The following is a 16,406-nucleotide window of genomic DNA, read 5'->3' as shown; positions in this document are numbered from 1 at the left end:
AGAAAAGTCAAGAAAATAAATATGATAATATATATTTGCAAATATCAGTTGTCCTCTTTGAACATTTAGATTTAGTTATACATCAAGTCCCTTGATATGTGCTTGTTTAGAAGTAGAATGTGAGGTCGTCCAAGATGAATTTTTTTAAGTCATGATATCAAGAAAACAATAAACATCAGATCCTTTAGAATGTACAGAGTTGCTTATTAGAATTGGAGTATAGTTCACAGCTCTGTGGCAACTTGTCCTCTTAATTGCTTCTATTCAAGAATCCATTGTGCTGAAGGTTAGGACTTAGTGAATTAATATATTTGACTGCTTACTTGTTAAGACCACTGCATTGTCTGAAGGAGAAATGGACAACTCTGCCACATCTTCCTCATTCTTCACAGGTGAGTACCGCACCAGGAGGTTGGTCAGCTCAATGGATGGAGGAGGAGCCCATGTGACACGCATAGTGTCTGAGCCAATATTGGTGAATCGCAGGTCAGTGGGAGGAGGGACCGCTGGGTTCAAATAAGAAGATTATATTAATACAATTCTAAAGCGAAAGTGAACAAAAATAGTTGGAAAGGTGAGACCAATACTTCATGCACAAAGGAAACAGTCACAATCATGCAATTCATCTAATCTAAATCTAATTCCTAGTGCTATGACACACAGTACTGTTGGGCCCCTTTAACCTTTCTGCCATCATCAAGGTATTTGAAGCAGTCATTTCAAATAGGTTGATTCGAAGTTCATAATTAATACCACCACCGAAGATGATTTTACCCCAGGCTGAAGAGGCTTAAGTTGCCACACAGCAAAAAGGAAACAGCAGTAATTTCCAAAGAAACACATGCACACAGACAAAAAGAGAGAGAGAGAGAAAGAGAAAGGTTCTAAATTTTCCCCATGATGTGAGATGTCTACAAACTACCAGTATAGCTACAATTCCATTCAGTAAATTCTACTTACAAGTGGGAAAGGCTCATGCATATTGGTTCTCAATATGTTTCTTGCCATGCAGGGCAGAGAACCTCTAAAATGTTGCATGCTGGTCCCCAGACTGTGGTTAAAGAGGAGTTTCTTTGCCTTGTGATAACAATAAAATCTAGAATTCTCCAAAGTTTATTTTTCTTTCCTACCTAAGACAACCTCCTTGCAAACTACCCTAAATTTTCATGTGTTCTTAGTCACAAAGTACTTGGTATAAAGCTTATCAGAGGATAGAAAACAGGGCATAATAGTATATTCTGGATGTTTCTCTCAGTATTAACTAGTGCTTATCATACCATGTAGTATTCATGCTTGCTTTTTTAAAACAAAAACATAACCCTCTAGATCTGCAAATTCAATTAACTTATTATTTCATAGATGAGGTATCTAGACTTCTGTAGCTTTTTTATATATTTATGGTCAAGTCTATGGAAGACGACTTACATAGGTCTTCACCCAAGTAGGTTAGAGCATGTACTTGATTTCTTATTTCCCAACCCATCCCATCTTAATCTATATGGTCCAACACTGGTTTCTCCCTGGAAACTTCCAGATTTAACCACAGGGACTAGTGACAGCATGCAACACCATCCGTGTCTCAAACAGAAGTTTTCAAAATTCACCCGTTTGCTGTGTCACTGTAGTAGGGGCACTCTCTCCGCCATTAATGAGAGTGATAACGCTGATGTCATAGTCAATGCCCGGCTCCAGCCCTGTAACTGTGTAGTATCCTACTGAGGAGTCCACAAAATCTTCAAAAATAGGGGTACCTTCTCCTGCCGCAACTACTGTGATGCGGTACCCAATAATAGTGGAAGAGTTTAGCGGGGTCCACCTCAGGCCGATGCTTGAATCGGTTATATCAACAAAGCTTAGGTCAGTGAGTTGGGGTACCTCTATTAAGTTACAAAGCAAAGAAAGGGGCAAAAGGAAAACAGAAGCAAAAAAAAAGGGAAAAAATAAAGCAGTGTTTATCAGGTCATCAGTAGTAAAATTGAAGGAATGGTAAAGCAATGATGGTAATATGCAATTTGTTCCAAATTATCTGAAAAGACTTCCTAAGAATCACAATAATTTGTTTCCCTGGGAGAACAGAACAAATTACAATATTCTTGTAGGAGTTTGCTCGCATTTTGAAATGTTCCAAGTTCTGAAAAATCATAATCCTGTTTAGGATATTAAAAATATTCCAAGAACCTAGACATATACTATCTAAAGTAAGTATATATCCCAAACTCTTTTATTAGGAAAATAAACGCTTGCATGAGAAAAGTTTTTTTAAATGGCTGAAGAATTGTTTCCCCACCAAAATAAACTCAAAATATCATGACCATAATGCTAATGAATTATGAATGTATAGTGTGAAATGTGCCATTCAAAATCACATACAGACCAGGGCCAGAGAGCCCTGAGTCCAAGGCCTTTATTAACATTTTAACTCATAGTCAGTTATTTAATTAGCATTAGTAAACACAAACCAAGTGATGTAAATGGGAAAACACAACATGTCCAATGCTTTTAGGCTGGACAAACAAGAAATCTGTCCTTAGATAAGCCTTTTCAATATTGCCTTTCAGTTCTTAAGAAAGAACACCCCAAAGGCCTGGACTTTGCTTCTTTCTTTCTGTCTGACTTTGGTTTTCCCCTCTGATGTTCAAAAAAGAAAGAGAATTTGAAGCTGCAAGATAAAAAAACTGGATGCTGTCAACCAAGTGCTATTTCGATGCCTGTATATGGAGACACAAACTACTTTACATAGTACTACTGAAATTGATATGGAGTGTAAAAGTCAGGCACAAATGTGCCATTGGGATGCATTTACCACATTACTTTCAGCCTGTCAGCACTGAATACAGACACATGACATTGTTTAGTAATATTTCCACGAGAGCAAACAGTACAGAGTTAATGCTGTAGCTGCCACTCCATCACGTACCCATGGCAACAAAGAGCATCCCAGTGAAGCAGACAGGAAAGCAGTGTTAACAGCAAGCCTTTGTCCACACAGTTGCTTTGACTTCGTGGTTTCAGAGAGTACAGTTGGGAGTTGGAATTAAATCCCAAATATCTCTGACCCACTCAACTGCTTGAGGATTAAGATGCTAATCCCTACTCTTATTGAAACTGCCACTCTGAGGATAACAGCTTATTTTTCTATTACCTGGGATGATGGTATCAGAGATAGGAACACTTTCCTTGTCATCTTTGACAGTATAAACACTGACATTGTATTCCAAGCCAGGATTCAGGTTTTCAAAAGTGCAGGAACTCTGATCGGCATGAACCACTTCTTCTAGAGAAGTCCCCTGCTGCCCATCTGTTGGAGTTGTGGTGATTCTATAGCCAGTAATATCTAGAGAAAGCAGAAGGGAGGAGTTACTAAATAGAGCATTTATGACCCAGAATATACTAAACTAGATTCAAGATGGTGGACCACAGGGGAATGGGAAAATGATAGCAATTATGCAGAATGTTCTGTCACTCAATTCTCACAAAGATCCTTTTAAGCTAAGATCCTAAGTGTCAAGAAAATCTTGGACATCTTATTTAGTAAAATAAGCCAGTAATGGAAAGATAAATACTGCTTGTTGTCACTCATTCGCAGGAGCAAAACAATTAGTTGATCTCACAGAAGAAGAGTAGTGGTCGGTACAAACTGGAAAGGAGAAAGATAAATAAATAAATAGAGAAAAGTTAGATAATAGTCCCCCAATACAAGTAAATGGGAGAGATGAGATCCAGGGTTGTACATTACAGTAGGGTAATTGTAGTCCACCATTTATACAATGCATTTCTACATGTTTCCAACATGTAAATGTGATGAGTGATTGAGAAGATGGAAATGTAATTTGATCTTACATATTATATCTGTTTGATGATCTTATATAGATACAGATGCATACATACATAAAAATATGTTATATGTCAGTTACAACAGTAGTTGTACATTAATAATGTTAGTGCTATCTTCCAAAAAGAAAGACAAGCCAGGTGCCAGTGGCTCAAGCCTATAATCCTACTCAGAAGGCTGAGTGCTAAGGATCACAATTCAAAGCCAGCAAGGGCAGGAAAGTTCTTGAGACTTTGATCTCCAATTAACTACAAAAAAAAAAAAGCTGGAAATGGACCTGTGTCTCAAGTAGTAGAGCATACCCTTGAGCATGAAAGTTCAGGGACAGAAGCTGGAAATGTGGCTTAGTGGCAGAGTGCTTGCCTAGCATGCATGAAGCTCTGGGCTCAATTCCTCAGTACCACATAAACAGAAAAGGCCAAGGTAGTGCTGTGGCTCAAGTGGTAGAGTACTAGCTTTGAGCCAAAGAATCTCAGGAACAGTGACCCAGCCCTGTGTTCAAACCCCAGAACTGGGAAAAACAAGCAAAAAAGAAAACAAGACCAAAGGGAGAGAGAGCGAGAGAGAGAGGAAGTGATTAGCAGATTTTTAGTTCCACAGGTGATATGCACATTACCAATACTATTCTACTTCAAAGGAAAATTTGAATGGATATTTTGAGCTAGCTTTATTTTGTATAATTGTGTAATTTGTAAGATTTTTAGATTGTTGCTATAGCTGAAGACCAAAGAAAGGCTGCAAGAAATTATTTCAACTAAATAACAGTAGTGTTAGAAACAGTTAAACATATGTCTCTGACTAGGAACAGCAACTAAAGATCTTATTAACACTATGTGAAACTACTGTTTGGTTTAATTTGGAATGTTCTCAATAATGAATAAAGAAATCTCCATAGCAGTTTCTGCAATATAATCAAAATTAAATAATACAATTATGTTAAGAAACATCTTTTATGTTTCAGTTTATTTTTCAGTTTATGTTTTATGTTTCAGTTTATGTTTCAGATTATTTAAATAGATCTTGTGTGTTTTATGATGTAATGTTTTATGTTATGGGTGTTATTCTGGTATGTCATGCTACTTGAATATTGCTCTAAGTATCTTTTATGTATTTTATAGTATTATACATTTTAAATATGTGTAAATAGCAGGTTCATTTTTAAACTTTTAAAAGTAGTCCTGAAACTCCTTCACTAATTTTCTCAGTCTTAGTGTTCATGGAAAAAAAAACAACAACACAAGAACAATAAGAATAAAGTTCCAGCCCAGTGCTGGTAGCTCATACCTACATTCCTAACTACCCAGAAGGAACATAGTTCAAAGCCAGCCCAGGCAGAAAAGTGTATGACAGACTCTGTGATCTTCAAAGAGCCAGAAATGGAGGTGTGGCTCAAGTGGTATAGTGCCAGCCTTGAGCAAAAAAGCCAAGTGAGAGTGTGAGACCCTGAATTTAAGCACCACTACTAGCACAAAATAAACAAATAAAATAAAATACTAAATATGTGATATTTGGTGTAAGAAGTAGCCCAAGAAGTTATAATTCAGCCCAAGCCGGTGGCTAACTGGTGGCTCACACCTGTAATCCTAGCTACTCAGGAGGCTGAGATCTGAGGATCATGGTTCCAAGCCAGCCTGGGCAGGAAAATCCAGAAAACTGGAAGTGGTGCTGTGGCTCAAAGTGATAGAGCACTAACTTTGAACACAAAGGCTCAGGGACAGTGCCCAGGAGACCCTGATATCAAGTCCCAGGAGAGACAAAAAAAAAAAAAAAAAGAGAGAGAGAGAAAAAAAGGAAAGTTGTCATTTCAACTCCTGTAGCACTCAGAAAGGTGACTAAAGTGAGCTGTTTTGAATCATGTCTTCTTCCATCATCCTTAGACTTTTATAATGCAACCCAAAACAAAATACATTGACTCTCTGTGTTCCTGGGTTACAAATCTGTGGTCTCAATCAACACAGATAAAAATATTTAAAAAAATAAAAACACTTTACTGAAGACATATATGCTTTCTGGGGGGTATCATTATTTCCTAAGCAACCCAATATAACAGCTATTTACACGGCATTTACATTGTGGTAGGCATGATGGACAGTTTATGGGAGATGTGTGCAAGCATATTTAAGACCACTTTATATAAAGGATTTGAGCATTTGCAGACTATGGTATCCAGTGGGGATCCTGGAATCAAAGGGAGGTTTGTAATAGTAACCCTTCTGTGAATAATAAAACTAGGATTCATGACTACTCACAAAAAGGAAATTACATACTATGTAGTTTTAGCCACTGGCTTGGCAATTTTTAATGTGCAGAAAAATAAAACATATTTGCCAATCCTTTTACCGAGCTCTCATAAGCTGTCTAAAGACCTGCATTTTGGAGCTCCAGTCACACAACCGGTTATTTTTTTCTCACAGCCTAGCAGGTGACAGCTGTCATTCTTATGACTTAAGTGAACATGCACTGAAAATACCTTTGGTGGACTGGGAATGAGGCTTAGTGGTGGAGTGCTTGTCTAGCATGCATGAATCCCTGGGTTTGATTCCTCAGCACCACATAAACAGAAAAAGCCAGAAGTGGCTCAAGTGGTAGAGTGCTAGCCTTGAGCAAAAGAAGTCAGGGACAGTGCTCAGGCCCTGAGTTCCAAGCCCCAGGACTGGCAAAATACAATAATAATAAATTTAAAAAAAAAAAAAACTCCTTTGGTGGGGCTAGGCCTGGTGGTTCACACTTTTGAAGTCCAGCTACTCCAGAGGCAATGATCATGAGATTGTAGTCTGAGGCTGTACAAAATCCTAACTGTCTCAAGCACACACACACACACACACACACACACACACACACACACACACACACACACCACCGCCGCTGCCGCCACCACTACCACCAACAACAACAAACCAAAATAACAACAAACCAAAATAAAAAGAACAAAAACAAAATGCTAAAAGCAAAAGGCCTTCAAACAGTGCTTGCCTAGCTAGAATAAAACTCTGACTTCAAACCCCAATACTGCAAAAGCAAACCAAAACAATAGAACACTCAGACCCCTACATAAAGTACTGTATACTCGGACACTCTTACATTACATTAATTAGGGAGAGCTAAGTACTTAGGCCCTTACTTTGGATCCTATCAATATCACAAATGAACACTGTGTCTGGAAGCTTTTCCTTGGGATGTGCGGGCACCGAGGTACCCTTGGCTCTACCTTCGGCTTACCTGGTGTGGTGCTTCTTTCCCAGGAGACTACAAGCACGCCAGTGTCGGGGTGTGTCTCCAAATGCAAGTTTGTTGGTGGAGACAATGCTAAGCAGAAAGAAAAATGTTAAATGTAAGTTAAATATGCCACAAAACCCTGAGCCTCTATATTTTTTTTGTTCCCCTCCCTCCTTCCTTCCCTTCCTCCTTTTCTTCCTTATTCCTCCCTTTATCCCCTCCTCCCTCCCTACTTCCCTGCCCTCACTCTTTCTTCTACTCCTTATTCCTTCTTCAGCGAAGAAAATTATGCTATGAAGACATAGTAGAGTAGTAGCCTTTGAACAGCAGATTTTTTTTTTCTAGGATTAAGGACTTTGAGATACTACTGAAATTCTGTCCATCTTGCCAATTCACAAAATACTTTGACCTGGAAAAAACATTACTGATGCTATGGAGCTTATAACATGAATTGAAACTGCTACTCCAAAGTGAAATGACTATTTTTCTCTGGTACCGTATTCAAGAGAAGCAGTGCTATTGATATTAGCTCATTTCCAAAAGCAAAAGATTTAAAAACTAAAACTAAACAAAACAAAAAAAAGCACAAGAACTCTCCTTACGGGTCACTACTGTGTTCACAATTGGTGGGATGTTTCGTTCCTGCCCGTCTCTTAGGACTTGGACCGTGTAAGTATATTCCACACCCGGAGTCAACCCAGACACCATGACAGTTCCTGAATCTGAAGTCACCTCTCGGGGTGCTTCCCCTCCTTGGCTTGGTCGTACACCCAGCTAGAAAGGACAAAGGTAAAATCAACACAAAGGACAAACAGTTCCAGAGTTATGTCTGAGAAGTTATGGTTAGACTATATAATGTGAACTCCTTAGAAAAGCACAATACACTTTTATGAGGAAATGAGTTGGGGGGCTTGCTTCAGCTCTATCTTATGATTTAGCTGGGGGCCCTATGTTGGAGTCCTTGGCAAGAGAGGTGTTTCCCAAAGGACATTAAAGTACCTTATAATGGAAGCTTCCAGAGAAATGTCATTGCTTATTCATGTATGTATTTCTATGATAGAAATTCCTACCTACTCTCTTTAATGAGTTATTCAAATTCAATTCACTATTTTACTTATCACTTAAAGGAACCAATTCCTGTGGCAATTTGTACTGGGGGGAAAAAAAGCCACTCCTCTTGAAGAACTATGTTCAAATCTTCAACTGCAGAACTGTATCTTACCCAAGAACTGAAATGAATGTGCTCACAGTTTTAAATCCTTTTAAGATTCTATTTCAAAAGCCTAGGTAACACTGTGTTATTAAACGGTGTCAACTCTAGAGATATCCTTCATATGCTGTCTTCTGAAAATCCAAATGACACTATTAAGAGAAATTTGAAAGATATATTGGCAATCTTCAAAAAGGGCTCTCTGTATTTAAGTAGCATAGTCACTAATGTGACCATTTACATCTTAAAAGAAGTGACCTTTAGTCTTTTACTTATTTATTTATCTTAATGAAACAGGGCTTTAGATCTGATTTCCAATCATAGTATTTCTCTCTCCTAACTCTAAAACATAGTCACCCATGCTCACTGCTTTGCTAATATGACTCTAGAGAACATGACTCCAGTTATCAATAAGGGAAAACCTCAATTTTAACTTTTATTAGGAGATTCACCCATAGGGCTTTAAATACGCTGAGAGTGTTTGGACAAAAATGTGTTGGTTTTTTTTCAAGCAACTGTGGTATTATATACTCTCCCTAAATTGATTTTCATAAATTTCTTGATACTCATTTAGAGAAACAGCAAATGGAGTTGCCTGATAATGGTCTAAGAGTGCAGTTCCCTGGGGAAAATAGAAGAAATAAAATAACAAGGACTAATATTTCCAGGCTAATGTTTTCTTCTTTGCAAAAGTCCATCCTTATAGCAATTCAGTGAAGTGGGAAAGGCAGAAGTATTACTATGCCTTGATAATGGGGTCCTAGAGGTATGAATAGTAGCAGGTAAAAACCCATGCCTCCTGAACATCCTATTCCTACCATACGCAGAAACAAGAGAGCACTTTAGGAATAAATGCACCACAGTGGATTGGAAACAGCTACAATTACCTTAAAACCAATTCTTGGGGCAGGCGTCCATGTAATCACAATGCTGGTCTCAGTCACCTCTGTGTTATAAGGCGGAATGGAGGACATAGGCTGCACTGTGAAAGGAACCAATGCATGTGCTCAGATCTTGGAATCATAGGCAGTTTCAGAGAAGGTAGCTAAAATAAGATGTTTTAAAACATATACATATGCCTAGAACCTTAATTTGACCAATAACCAAATGGAAAATGGGCCATAGCTTTGATCACTGGCTGAGAATGCAGACTGAGTTCTTCCATTAACTGAGAAGTTGGAGAATAGTTGTGCAGACATGAATGTGCCACACAAATAAATCATCTGGGACCTGGTGAACAGGTGCGTGCTAATTATGCAGGTCCAAGGTAGTGCTAAGGAGTTTGCATTTCTGACAAAATGACAGGTTATGCCAATGCTGGTCTGTGAATCGTTCTTAAGTAAAATGAGGTCTTAGATCATCTCAAAGGCAGTCATTTCCAACTCCTTCCATTGCATGAGCTGTATCTATTCTTCATTGGTGGGAATTATGTGGGATGACGATAAATTTTCACATGTCATCAGTTTGAAATTCTTTTATCAATTGTACAATTGGACACCATAAGCTGATGGTCATTTTGACTGTTATCCATTAAGAGCAATGGCAAACTTAGAGACATAATCAAAGCAATTTTATGCTGTTATTCCATAATTATGGCCAAATATTTGGGGATGCCATCAGAGTAAATCTGAAACCACGGGTATTCTATAAATTCTAAAGATTCATTCCTCCAACATGAGATTATTCATTTGGAATAAGACTGCAGAGATTTAGTATTCTACTCCTAGAAATTTCAACTAAGGTTTTTCCTGTTATGTGTATTTGTCTATTTATTTACTTACTTACGGTACCAGTTCCAAGGCTTAACTCTAGGCCCTGGGCACAGTCCCTGAGCTTTTTTGCTCAAGGCTAGCACTCTACCACTCCCTGCTTTTTTTTTGGGGGGGGGGGGTAGTTTTTTGGAGATAATAATCTCAGAGAACTTTGCTGCCTGGGCTGGCATATTCTCAATCTCAGACACCTGAATAGCTAAGATTATAGGCATGAGACACTAGCTCCCAACTTCTTTTCCATTATTATTAATGAGATTACTACTAAAAAGAAAAAAGGAAGAGAATAAAAAAGCACAGGGAGAGAGAATATGTGTAAAGAGTTAAGATGGACATTTCCAACAACTTTGCATATCTTTTAAGTTTAGAAAGCAAAGCCTTGGAAGCCAAGATAACTAAGATGGGTAAATCAAGCTCAAGGGTTTCAAGTGCCTTAAGAGCCCCGATGGATGCTTTTAAAATCCCTTTCTCTTTACTTCCCAGTAGAAAATGTGGTCTTTCTGTTACCACTAGCAAAGCCCTACTGAATGTACTTATGCTAAATTATGGCTGCCTTGCAAGACAAAGAGTAGAGTTATCGTCCAGAGTTACACAAACAGAAGAAAGTCTTCAGATTCTGGTCTCAGTTCTAGTGAGTTATATTTTTCTGTGCTTTATGGGAATTTAAATCCAGCATTGCAGTTCTTCCTTTTATGGGGGCTGTGGGTTTTAATGTCTCATTCTTACTTTTAAAAGATGGTGTGGGAAAACATCAAATATATGTGTGGGCTACTTGGCAGAGATTGCTAATGGCCGAACTGAAGTACTACTGGTTTAGCCAGCTGTACAGTAAGGATGTTATTTTGATGGCATGTGGGGGAAATGAGGGTGGATGACCCAAGCCTCTGAAATCGTATACCCCTCAGCTGCTGCTGACTTTGCCAAAATGCCTGGACCAGCCCTGGGTGACCATTTTTAATGGCCCACAAGGAACAATTCAGTCAATTCCTTTCACTGAACATCTGTAAAAGCCAGTGTTTTCACAAATTACATTCTCCTCACCAATCTTGGGCTTTAAGACTGGTTATTTTTCTATTGCTTGAATGAGCCAGCTAAAACTGCCCCAAGTTTAAGAAGATACTCTGCCTGGGAAGCCCATGACAGAAAAATCATCAAACCACAAGCCCACAAGCTTCTGTCAAACAAAGGATGTGACTGTAAGGATGAGTTATGGGTTCTGGCAGGTCTTTTAAAGTGAAGAACAGCTTGGTTGTTAAAGGAATAAAATATGCCCTATTGATAAAGGAAGAAGCTGAACTTTCTTCAGAAATAGCTCAGTTTCCTCTCTCTTGCTCTTAAGGATTTAGCACAAGTTATAAAAAGTCAGAAAATTATTCCCAGAATTCATCTTAGTAAGATAGTAAAAAGCAAAAAGAGCTATAGAAAACTCAAACTAATTCCAAAAACATGCAAGCTTTGTTGATGCTAAAAGCCATAGGGAGTACTAGAGGTTCACATAAAGATGTAGAAGTCCTTGGTAATGTCAGTTTATTTACACTTAAGCTTAGTTAAGCGGTTTGCATTATCATTCGTTTCCTCAATCAGTCATCTGCTCCTCAATCAATCATCTGCTCAAAAGATTTTTCTTAAATACACTATGTATAATACACAATGTTAATTGACCTTTATTTAACAATTATTACTATTATACTTCAATTCAAATCTCATATTTTGTGAAGGTTAAGGAACGTATTCAATACGTATATCAAAGGCTCCTAGTGCTTAAAATATTCTATACTGACACCTCTCCTTTCATTAAAATGCCTTTTCTTTTATAGGCATTCAGTTTTTTAAAAAACATATAAAATAAGACTTATGTCTAAGAACAAAGAAATTATAGATTCCTATAGGGAAAAGCTTACATAGAGAATTTTTTATGGGAAATAATTTCCAGTTATTTAAGCTTGTCTTTATTTGTTTATTTGTTTTTGATGCGGGTCTTGGAACTTGAACTCAGGGCCGGAGCACTGTCCCTGTCCCTGAGCTTTCATACTCAGGGCTTGGGCTCTACCACTTGAGCCACAGCTCTGCCCAGCTTTTTTGGTAGTTAATTGGAGATTAAGAGTCTCAGAGACTTTCCTGCCTGGCCTAGCTTCAGCTTCCTGAGTAGCTAGCCATTGGCACCCAGTGATATATTACATAATACTTTTGAACATAATACTTTTGAACTTACTTTTTATTCAAAGATAAAGATTTGTTGGAGGTACTAAGAAATATCAAACTAGTATGCAGTTTGAATAAATGCTAAGAAACCAGCAGTTACATTAGGTGCTTCTGTAATTCAAAATGTGAAGTTGAAAATAACAATGTTCAGACAGACATCGGGAGTCCCATTACTCTTTAGAAAATAAATGGAATGTATTCAATAGATAGAGGTCAGTTTGTGGCATTGGTATGTAGGGTATCTGAGATCAATTTCTTTTAAAATATTGATCAAAAATATACACACAAGGAGGTTGAGATCTAAGGACCACAGTTTGAAGCCATTCCTAGCAATAAAGTCTGAGACTCTTATCTCCAACTAACCGTCAAAAATCCAGAAAGGAAGGTAGAGCTCAAATGCTAGAGGGCAAGCCTTGAGAGAAAAGGCTAGAGGACAAGCACCCAGGCCCTCAGTTCATGTCTCAGTACCTTTACAAAAGAAAAAAAAATTATTTCTTGGCTTCTTCTGTTGATTAATGTCTATTATGGGCATCATGTGATATTCAAAGAGCATGGCCACAAAGGTACAATATATGTGTGAGTATACACATACACACATATATGTATGTGTATATAGAGACATGGGTACAAAATGTATCTATATAAGTAGGTATTTATAATTAGTTATAATCTATATAGCTATAGATAGATCTATATAACTTAAGTAATATTTGTTAAATTCATTTTATACAATAGAACTCAAGTTTTCTAATAGTACCATGCTGAAAACCCTCTTTGCTCACCATTTTAGCCCAGGAAAGTAGAAAGAGGTTGTCAATTTATGTGGATTCCTTCCTTCATTGAGAAAAATCTTGCCTTAAAACAAATGATCAGCCAAAACTAAGGGAATTCTTTGTGATACACGTTCAAGCAAGAGCTCCTTGCCTTGGCAGGCCAGGAACACACAGCTCATGGATCAGGAGCCAATCATGGAAGATACCTCTGTCCGCATTCCTTTAAACAATGTACTAAAAATTTCAAGTTACTTCATGAACCAGGGAAGAAAAATAGAGAATATAAACAGAGTTAAGAACCTATGAGATTGCTCAGAGAAGACAAATACATTACAACTTACAAGTGGTAAAGACTCCAGTGACCTTGGGGCTCTGTTGGTTGCCTTTTACAGCTAGGAGGCTGACAGTATATTCAGATCCAGGCTGCAGATTCCGTAGAGGATACTTGGAAGCCGAGGGCCCCACGTTGTACTGCTTAGGCTGGCCTCCTCGGGTCAGGCCGACGGTCAGGCGGTATCCTGCGATCCGGGCCCGAGGTGGAATCCAGGTCACCATGACAGTTGTGTCCGTTTCATTGGTAAACTGGAGATTTGTGGGAGCATCCAGTTCTAGGGGAAAAAAATAAGATCAAATTTATCAAGATATATTTCAATCATTAAATATCATATTAAAATCCTACAGCTTGACTATTCCTAAGTCTTTTCTCCTCTCAAGGTTAAAACTAAATCAAAAGTCAAAACACTGGAAAAACTGAGCATTTGAGAGACTAATTGCTATGTAGAATTTTGCCAAAATGGTGCCAATTATGAGAAAGGGTTGACCTTTTTACACTGGACTATCAGATTTGAAAAGTCTCATTTTCCAGCAAGACTGTCCCATCACTTTCAGAAATTATAGTTACATTATAATGTTCATAGTTTTGCCTGTTGGGTTTTTTTTTTAAGCAAAATAAACACTTGTGAACCCCACAATTTACTGTGCTCTGAGCCAGAAAGGCTAAGGGATGAATGGTAAGCTTAATAGAACAAGAACAAAAAGAAAGACCCATTTGGATCAGAAGCAGTATTCTGTGCATTGGTTGAATGACTAGGCCCTTACTGGAAAAATCAGTTATTTTCACCTGGTTTGTAATGACAATAATTATAACATACAACCAGAATCTCAGACTCACAGTAGAATACTAGTGGCTTTGTGTTATCAGAAAGAATTACATAAATTGTAGGTTTTCTTTTAACTACAAGTTTCCCCATGAGAAAAGTGTGTGTGTGTGTGTGTGTGTGTGTGTGTGTGTCTGTGCGCACACGCGCGCACCAGTCCTGGGACTTGAACTCGGGGCCTGGGTGCTGTCCCTGAGCTTTTGTGCTCAAGGATAGTGCTCTACGAGTCGAGCCACAGCTCTACTTCTTGGCTTTTGCCGTAACTAATTGGAGATAAAAGTCTCACAGACTTTTTTTGCCAGGGCTGCCCTCGAATTGCAATCCTCAAATTTTAGCCCCCTGAGTAGCTAGGATTAAAGGCCTGAGCCCTTAGCATCTGACTCGATGAGAATTTAAAATACCTTCTTACTAAGGGAAATCTTCAAAAAGCCATCCGGTATAATAACTGACTATGAAGTCAAAGACAGGCTGTAGAACCAGCTCTGTCACTTCCCAACTCTGGGATTTTGCAAGCTGCTAGACCTTAAATGCCATCCATTCTTTTAAATGGATCTAAGAGGGTAAGAAGATTTTCCTTTGTAAGATTATAATGAAGATTGAATATGAAGCTTAATAACGCTTGTAAAGAACTAAGCTATTCACCAACAATATTAAATGCTAGTAAATGTTTTTTGTGGTCCTGGGAATTGAACCCTCTGCCACATGCATGCTAGGCAAGGATTCTATCCACTGAGCTATACCTCTAAGCCAGGTATTTACTGTTCTTAAATTCTACTATACAGCTGTGAAGAGCTTACATTTTAATTTTGTCTGGATATACTTGTACAAAAGATACAATTAAATTATTTTTCCATGAATACAATAGAAAAATTAGGTTTTTCTCAAATTCTGTCTTTCTTCAGACCATTGCTATGGAACATATATGTGGAAAATGGATTATCCAGTAAGCCTCCACAGAGCTTGTCTGTTTCCAAGTTCAATATGTTTATCTCCATTACACATTCTCTGGTCACAGAGAGCAAATGGCATGGGGCTTTCCATCACAGATTAGACATGCAGGAGCAGAAGTTGAGAGAGGATGGGGTAAGGGCAAAAGGACAGACAGGCAGGAGTCTGACATACTGGTGGTCTGTTGTGCAGTCAGAGGCTTGCTCTCTCTCCCTTGGTTCACAGCGAAGACATTGAAGTAGTAAGTGACGCCAGGGGTCAGCCCAGTGATTTCTGCGAACGTATTCCTGCTGACCGGCAGCCTCTGCCCGTGCTCCCCAGGCAAGTTGACAGGGAGCACATCCACACGGTAGCCAGTCACTGCGCTATCAGGAGGCGTCCACATGATGGTGACCTTCACATCCGTTACCTCCACAAACTGCAGGTCCCTGGGAGGGGACACTTTATCTACCAGACAAGAGACCACTGGTCACTCACAATCCCACATAAAGATGGTTATAAAAAAAGTCATTTCCCTGGATGTATGAGGCGAACTGAGTAGACCCTCTCACTCCAGAACAATCCTAACTTTCATCCCTGAGTCAGAAAGCCTGTTTTTCTGCATGGATTCTCCTTGTTCATGTTATGCCTTTTTTTATGTTATGCTATTTGAAGCTTTGATCTAAAATTCGTAGGTAAGCATGAGTTCCTAGTAAGAAATTATTAAACATTTTTTAAAAACTCAACTTTTAATAGAACTACAGAAAACTGGTGATTTTGTTTTATTGATCATGTTATAGTACTTAAAAGCAAACGATGAAATGAATGGCCCCTAAAGATGTAGGGGAAAAAGTAAGATTTATTTCTTATTTTATTTATTTTTGCCAGTCCTGGGGCTTGGTCTCAGGGTCTGAGCACTGTCCCTGGCTTCTCTTTGCTCAAGGCTAGCATTCTGCCACTTGAGCCGCAGCGCCACTTCTGGCCATTTTCTATAGATGCGGTGCTGGGGAATCGAACCCAGGGCTTCATGCATGCAAGGCAGGCACTCTACCACTAGGCCATATTCCCAGCCCCAAAAGTAAGATTTGATGATATCAGTTTCTAATCAGAGACGGTAATGCCTTCTATAATTTACTTTATAATGGGAACATTTCAGCCATTATCCCAAAGTTAGGGAAAAATTAAATATCCAGAATTCCTTGGATACAAGATCCAAGACAAGAGACCAAACTTCTCCCTCTGAGACCATCCTCCTTTCTTCTAATACTTCTGGTCCTTCTTCCAGGAGGGGTCACCGAGTGAGCCAGTCTAAGAAGACAC

The 16,406-nt window shown here is 38.6% G+C and overlaps 1 protein-coding gene across 8 annotated transcripts in view; it reads right to left on the bottom strand.

Annotated features, from left to right (window-relative positions):
* Positions 1-16,406, bottom strand: part of Fn1 (fibronectin 1) — a 70,546-nt gene that overhangs the window by 27,771 nt on the left and 26,369 nt on the right. For 4 of the 8 annotated variants that reach the window (XM_048344807.1, XM_048344809.1, XM_048344810.1 and 1 more), the window contains exons 19-26: positions 15,282-15,554; positions 13,344-13,610; positions 9,146-9,240; positions 7,651-7,822; positions 7,052-7,138; positions 3,143-3,334; positions 1,605-1,877; positions 324-506 (exon numbers count right to left, since the gene is read on the bottom strand). In XM_048344807.1, coding sequence (XP_048200764.1) covers positions 324-506; positions 1,605-1,877; positions 3,143-3,334; positions 7,052-7,138; positions 7,651-7,822; positions 9,146-9,240; positions 13,344-13,610; positions 15,282-15,554 — 1,542 coding nt within the window. The remainder of the gene's footprint in view (positions 1-323; positions 507-1,604; positions 1,878-3,142; positions 3,335-7,051; positions 7,139-7,650; positions 7,823-9,145; positions 9,241-13,343; positions 13,611-15,281; positions 15,555-16,406) is intronic. The other 4 variants (XM_048344813.1, XM_048344811.1, XM_048344814.1 and 1 more) reach the window with 1 other exon arrangement.

This window comes from Perognathus longimembris, chromosome 4 (assembly GCF_023159225.1).
Source record: "Perognathus longimembris pacificus isolate PPM17 chromosome 4, ASM2315922v1, whole genome shotgun sequence".
Lineage (NCBI taxonomy): Eukaryota > Metazoa > Chordata > Mammalia > Rodentia > Heteromyidae > Perognathus > Perognathus longimembris.
Note: the sequence above shows the minus strand (reverse complement) of the source record. Positions and strands in the feature narration are given on the sequence as shown.